The sequence below is a fragment of the Atta colombica genome, unplaced genomic scaffold (assembly GCF_001594045.1).
Source record: "Atta colombica isolate Treedump-2 unplaced genomic scaffold, Acol1.0 scaffold189, whole genome shotgun sequence".
NCBI classification, from domain to species: domain Eukaryota; kingdom Metazoa; phylum Arthropoda; class Insecta; order Hymenoptera; family Formicidae; genus Atta; species Atta colombica.
Window position 1 is genome coordinate 1,269,807 of NW_017259281.1, and position 8,158 is coordinate 1,277,964.

Here is an 8,158-nt window from a genome sequence, read left to right on the forward strand (position 1 = left end):
GAGTGGGAAATATTAAATACGAACAAGAAAGAAAAATAAAAGAAGAGAGAACACAGATTTTTTTTCTCTCTGAAAGAGTGCCTGTCCTATGTATAAATTTCCGTGCGTAAAAACGAAAATGAAGAGAAATAAGGGATTATAAAAGTATAATTAATCGTACGTTAAAGTTAACGCTCACTCTGTGCAGTATATGGCCAAGCACAACGTGTGACTTACAGTAGGTATTGGGTTATCGCATTAATAATATGATATTTGTCACTGCCATTATCTTTTAATGCATTTGCATTCTAACATTCTTTTTAGCTTGATAAACTACTTTCAGTATCTTAGCACAAATAAAATTGACAACTCAATAAAATTGATTATATTCTGGCTGAATAAACAGTAAATATAAATGCTACACAGTAAATAATTTGCATTTACAAAGCGTCTCAAAATTCGCGCAAATACAGAACATGATATTTTATGCTAAAACAAACAACTTTTTCCTTTAGCAAAATTGCGCTCGATAGATAATTTTTGCGATTATTTTTTAACTTCAACTTGCTTATCTGCAATAACTACTTATTTTGTTAAAGGAAAAATTATTTTTTGTGCTAAAATAAATAACCTTTTCGAACAAAATTACTGAGAAGAACTACTACTAGAATTACTCAATAAATAATTTTTGCAATAAATAATTTTTTTACCTATATAACTTCAACCTGCTCTTCTGCAAAAACTACTTGTCAATTTTATAAAAGGAAAAAGTTGTTTGTTTTAGTATAAAGACACCACGTCCTGTACTCAGAATGCGCAAATTTTAGGACACTCTGTATATTACTCAAAGTTAATTTAATTCTATTATTTTCTATTATGAACTTCTATATTTATTACAATCAATATATTTATTTAGATAAATTAAGTAATGAAATATTTAATAATCATTATTTGTAATATACAAATATTTGTTTTTTTTTTAATTTCTACAAAATGCATGTAAACAAATTTTGTACAAATTTTATTTTGCCAAAATATAAAAAGAGTTGGAAAATTAAAATATCATTTAAAGAAAGTAATACAAATAAAATAATACAAATAAATAAAAATTTGTTTACATTTGTTTGCATTTTGTCAGAAATTAAAAAAAAACAAATATTTGTATATTACAAATAATGATAATTATAATTATGTGTATTTTATACAATAGTACTATATACTTCTCTAAATACACAAGCTTTTGTGTGTTACATTTTGTCGGCAGAATAATCAAATTAATAATTTGTAGAAAATTCTTTGAGATTTTGACAATGATAGCAGAAGACTGGAATGATTGCACTGACAGTAACATTAATATTCATGAAACGGCATGCAAAGCTAAATTATCGGATCATAAGTAATGCGATGTTCACTCTTCATACTTTAATTATTGTTTAAATATTTATTACTTTAAATATTGTTGGATATAGTATTGACGTTCTTTTGGTTGATGTTGACGTCATCAAGCAATCCAAACTATCTCTCCTCTTAAAGGTGGAAATTCCTGTCAACATAAACAAAAAACACGCATATAAAATGCTCTTGATCATGCAGTTCGTGGATCTCATTATGTATAGTTGTGAATATTGAATGCCTTGCTCTTAACTTTAGTAAGTTGCAGCGCTTGCGAAATATACTTCTCGTATATATTTTTATATTTTTTTAAGTAATACATATTAATAATTATAAAAATAGTTACTAATTAATATCTTAAACAATATTTTTTTGTCATTTAATGTATTAATTTGATTGATAGACACAATGAATTTTATTTCTAGACTTTCATATGCGTGATCAGATGGATATTCTACGTTGCTGATTAAATGAATTTGTGCTATGAGGAAATGAAGGATCGCGGTCATGACGATCAGAATTATTCGCAAATAAAGAATTTCATTAATTTTTCGGAATATATTGAGGATTTATATACATCGCGTTATTGTAATTTACAATGCATAGTATCCTGATTGGCTCTTTGTGATTTCTCATTGTAACGGCTAGTGAAAACATTAAGTATTACATATAATAATATTACATTTTATAAAATTAAATGTAAATTTTTATTACAAAATAAGTTTTTTGCGATTAGAGTGACGTAGAAATCTATTTTATTGACGTATAAATCTATATACTATATATATAATTTTAGAATTTAATAATTGCTACTTTAATATTGCAGGCAATTGGCAGTTCCGATGTGATACAGCACGTAATGAGATCTCTGTCATTTTACCGTGGATGAATCTTGAAGCAAGATTTATATTTTTCTACGCAGGAAAATGTATGAAAAACAACATTAGGTATAAGAAAATATTTATGACAATAATCAATAATAGTTATTTTGAGATTGTTAAAAGAAAATTATAATACATATTAGGACAATTTCTTTTAACGATTTTGAATTTTTTAGAGTAAAGTGGTGTTCCGCAACAATTCCGCCTGATACGAAATAAAATCTAAAAACAGCTGTAGTTTAATATTCGTGATATTCGTGATATTAAGAGCGTAAATGCAATTGACACTTACAGTTGAAAAAATAATGGATCCCTCCTTAAAATCTTTTCAATCAAGTGCAAGACTTATATGTAATACACAAAATAATTTTGAACAATAATTGTACACATAGGGTCAGCCGGGGTAATTATGACGAAAAAACACAAAGCTGAAATTCAACAACGTGAAATTTTCTTAATTTTTATTATTTATATTTAATTATTAGACGTATAATTATTTTAAATGTTCTATTATTAATAGAAAAATATTGGTAACCAGAATTATTTCTTGTTTATGTATAAAAATAAATTTTCTTATCCTGTTTAAAAATCAGATATTACCTCATATCGCGGAATAATATATGACGGTCTAAGGGATAAGTGTAACAATAACAATTATTGAGATATGAATCAAATCTGTTTATAAGAAATGAAGAATTAATAGTAATTACAAAATGCAAATAATATTCATTTTTATTATTAAAATATATATGATCATCAAAAAATGAACATGTATTTTTAACATTTAACATGTCTTTTGTTCTTTATATATAGATAAGCAAAAATATGTGAATATTTCTCTTATCACAAACAAAACTTTCTTTCCCTTTTGAATATAGTTTCGTGAAATGATGCATAATAATTAAACATTTGCTAACAAACTTTATAATACATTACAAAATTATGTATTGAGTTGTCCGGAAAGTTCGTGCCGATGTTGAAGGAAAATTGAAACGCAGAAAATTTCAATTTTAGTATACATTTATTAAATTATATAGGTTAGTCGGCACGAACTTTTCGGACAATCCAATAACTTATAACTAAGTAACTTATAACTAACAAAATGTTTATACTTTATTATAAATCATGATAGAATCACGATCATATTTATCAGTAGTGCTGACTATGCAATAAGCACGTCGCATATTTGATAATTTTTATATAATAGTCGTGAAGCATAAATATGCATAAATATAAATATATATTCTGTAGTGATAGAGAAATTCATATAGTACGACATATATTTTTGTAGTCTAAATAATAGTATAATTTAGAATATTCTAAAATCATAATAATGTGCAGAAGAATATAAAATAAATCATTTTTTAACGTTATCACAATACCTTAGACTTCTATTTTCTTTGAAAAGAATTGTAAAATAATCATATCACACTTTATTATATTCTCATATCAATATTTTATATAAGTCAATAGTATTTTTAGTCAAAACCACAATTAAATTAATGAAAATTAGCAATCCGATGTGACTTGTGTGCCCAATTTTACACACATTTTCATTTTAAGAAAAAATATTTAAAAAATAGTTGAATAATTGGATATATGTAACAAATTGAAGTATATTATAAATTAAAAATGAAGTATGAAACAAATCTACAATCACCAAGTCTACAATCACCTACCACTATCAACTGAACCAGAAGTTCCGCTTCGCATTTTTGATATCTGACCAGGTTTACCGTACATTCCATTTTGTAGATTGTTTTGAACGATTGCATTCGTGATTATTTGATGTGCACAATATCGATATATTATTTTGCACTTACACACTATCGATCTCTCCGATTTAAGTGCAACTTTGAGATTTAGCTAATTTTTTTTAAACTCGTCATTTTCTGGTTCAATCAGCATTAAGACAAAAATATATTTAAATATATTTATAATATTTATGATTTAAATCTAGAAATATATTAATTATATTTTTATAAAGAAAGGCACTATATTATTTTTAATCATATTATTTATGCACATTATACAAATTTTTGCACATATAATAGCCTAAAAAAATTAATATTTTTTTTAGTATTATATTGTGATAATTGATAAAATCACTTTTAGAACATTCGATAAGATATTGATGATGATGAACTGGAAGAAAAGAAGCTATGTCAATTACAGTACACATGTGAGAACAAACAAAAACAAAGTCATTCTATCACAGAATTTCGCTGAAACTGTCTTCAGTAGTCTTCTCGACAGCCATAACATATACCGCTAACGATTTCACTTTTGATACGAGTAATCTAGAAGAACATTTACATACCCATGCGACCGCATATTCTAAAGATGAATCTTTCCATTCAATAGTAATACACGATTTGTTTATGGATTGGTAATATTAGTTACACAATTCTTTTGCACAGTTGCTATGTGGCTGCACTATTGTTATGCGTTCTCAGCAACACCGCTGGAATGTTTCAAATATTTCTTGCTTATTGGTTTATTGCTGAACGGTTAATAATTCAAGAAAAGAAATTTTTATAAAAAATTTACTGATATTTAATTTTAATTTAATTTATATATGACTATACTTATGTTGGCCGAGTTATTATTAATTATTTTAATATCACTATTATATGTACGTTATATTGGGTCGTTCGGAAAATTCGTGCCGATGTTGAAGGAAAATTGAAACGCAGAAAATTTTAATTTAATAAATGTATACTAAAATTTAAATTTTAGTCGGCACGAACTTTCAACAACTCAATATCTACACGTATGACATATATCAACATATTACAAGAATTATTTTTCATATTTCTGAGTCAATTGGAAGGCATAATGCTTACAATTCTAATAAAGTCCCTTAGATTTTATCTTATGATGAATTTTGAGATTTTCATGTTTGATTTTGCTGCAGAAAATTTAAGCTTTAAGGTTAATATTAAAATCTATAATGTATTATTAATAAATAAATTGTTAATTTTTCTCTTTGCTTAACTCTCTGGTATATAAAACAGAGCAATTGGAGATGCTGATTCCCGTTAGTATTAATACAGATTTCAAGACAGTCGGATTATCTTATTCTTGATAATGAAATGGCAAAACTAGTTGACGATTACAGTTGAAAAATTTATGGATCTTGCTCTCGAACGATATGTCAGTGTAAAAATACTTTTAAAATTTTTTTGTAAAAATTAGAATTCCTTCTTAAATATATAATATATAATATGGTAAATATATTATTATATTTACCATATTATATATTTATAGTGCTACTTATTATTTATAATAGTACAGTTTTTATATATAATAAATTACATTTAAAACACATCTTTTACACTACCTGCATTTTTATGTATTAATTTAGTGACAAATGCATAATATTGTTATAGATTGTAAAAGCTTCAGCATCTTATGTATCAGTGATGCTAGCGGTACATTGTCAACAAAGAGTGCTTAACATAAAAGCTATGATATAGTAATTTATGATTGTTAAATCTGATTGTTATAAATGAAGTATATGCACATATTGAATAAAAATTGTATTTTGCATATTTCAATGATCGTATCAATCACTGTAATATTTGTTTTACTTTTATTATTGGAACGATTCGTGCAAGTGCAACATAAATGTGCTTGCGAATCAGTAATATGAATTAATTCATAATGTTAATTGTAAAATTGATATTAAATTCTTTTTATTTATCTGAGAAAAATATGTTACAAATAACTAAGATTCAAAGAATACAATCGCGTAATTTATATATATGATACTTAATAATTTTATTTTATTTCTTAGTACCTTATACTTCTATATTTTTAATTTTACCGAGACTTTAGAGGAAGAGTTTGATTTCGATGTACAATCGCCTACACTCCGTAACGTTTCATACGGCACTCTGAATTATTAAAGTAAATAAATTACAAATGCGCAGTAACTATCTTACGTGAAAAATATTCATCGAGTGATTTTCTTTTTTCAAAGGTAATTTTGTGAGAAGTTAAAATTCTATAAATAAATAATATCTTGTACACAATTACTTGGTTAATTTCTTTATATTTTTTCTCGAATATTCTTTCTGTCCATCTTAAGACTTTTCCAAGATCGCGTCTTGCTAGTAGAGGTATATACATCGTATAGATTACTACATATCATTATATATTTATGCAAATTATTCGCGAGTACATCGTCTGCACTGAACAAAACGTGAGACGACTCTGACCATTCTCTTTTTTTTAAATTACGTACAAGAGATTGCTTCTTTGTGCGCAGTACAATAAAAATATTTAATGAACAATCGTCATTGGTTAATCTCCCAAGAGCTATTTGCTTCATGTCGTTCTAGTCTTCACGCAAATTCTCTATAATATACATCAAGTCGTGCATAACATAATTTCAGAACTCAGATGTTTCTTATACTTTGAGAGTATTTCTAGATTTTGATGCACTGACTTCTACATAGACAATTGCAGAAAAAAAACAAGAAGTTATGAGAAGTAATCGTACGATCAATCGCACAGTAGAACTTATGCTCACCATGTTCGGTGTCTGGCCAGGTATATCATGCGTTGTACTCTACAGAGTGTTTTGGATGATTACGCTAGCAATTAATCAATTCTTCCATTACTCGTACTTTGTAACGCACTTTCACTTCGACAATCTTTTCGACTTGATGGACTGTCTGAGTAGCTTTTTGGCGCATATAAAACTAACTGTTAAACTTATTATTTTCTCGTTGAAACAACGGTAAGCGACAATTAATCAACTAAATAAATTTTGTTCAAAAAATAACATGAAAATACGCTGCAACTGTTCTAAAATATCCGATTGTTTGTAGAAAATTCATCGAAATCTTGACAACAATGGCGCAAGACTGGAATGATTGTGATGACGATGATATTGCGTTACGCGAAACAGCGGACAAAACGAAACTATCGAGTCGGATTTGTAATGGATTAATTATTCTTCATACAATCGCCACGTTTGCATATGTCATTGGTATCCTCCTGACCAATGCCGACGTCACCGATCGAACGGTTGAACTTCCTCTCATAATGAAAATGGAATATCCCTTCGTTATAGACACGCAACGCAAGTACAGGCTGACATTAGTTACGCAGTTCGTTTTCGTGATGGTGTACACTTGGGGAGCTGGTTTATTCAACGCTCTGTTTCTAACTCTGGTAACCTGCACCTACATAAGCAAGTATCAATATAATTATATTTGTTATAATTATAATTATATTTGCAAAATATAATTATATTTGTAATTAATAGCCCACTGTAAATTATTTTCATAAATCTTAGGGTAAACTCAAAAATGAAATATTCATCAGATTTAATTCATTCTCGTACCGTTTATTGTATTCTCATAATAACTTCTCATAATAATATTTTTATTATTTAGAAATTTAACGAATAATTGTAATCACATGATCCTAAATAACAAAATCTTTATTAGTAGATTCTACATGTGGGCAGTCAAATAAACATCCTGCTTTGCTGGTTGTCGAAACTTGGATCCAAAGACATCGAAGACAAGCATGATTCATTCATTACTGTTACAACGAAAATCATTCGAAAGCATCAAAAAATTATCAATTTTTCGGAGAACGTTGAAAATCTCTATTCATACATTGCTTTGCTTCACTTCACATTAAATATAGTGATGATTTGCTCATTAGCATTTCTTATTGTGACTGTGAGTAAAGTTATTTACATTTCAAATATAAAAAGTACGCATTCAACTATAGAATCAATTGCATTAGTTAATTTTTTATATAGTAGTTGCATATCCCTGTTGCATATCCATTATTATACCACATTATTTAATTTATTATAAATTACAATTTATAATAAATTGAAATAACTGTCCGTGAGTTGAATATATTTATTTTCATTCTAT

General features: G+C 27.1%; 1 protein-coding gene across 1 annotated transcript in view; it reads left to right on the forward strand.

The window, feature by feature from the left end:
- The first annotated feature begins 6,742 nt into the window (after nt 1-6,742).
- Nucleotides 6,743-8,158, forward strand: part of LOC108686665 (odorant receptor 4-like) — a 2,500-nt gene continuing 1,084 nt past the window's right edge. Inside the window, exons 1-3 of the mRNA XM_018192091.1 lie at nt 6,743-6,999; nt 7,091-7,436; nt 7,718-8,020. Of these exons, the coding sequence (XP_018047580.1) occupies nt 6,743-6,999; nt 7,091-7,436; nt 7,718-8,020 (906 nt within the window). The remainder of the gene's footprint in view (nt 7,000-7,090; nt 7,437-7,717; nt 8,021-8,158) is intronic.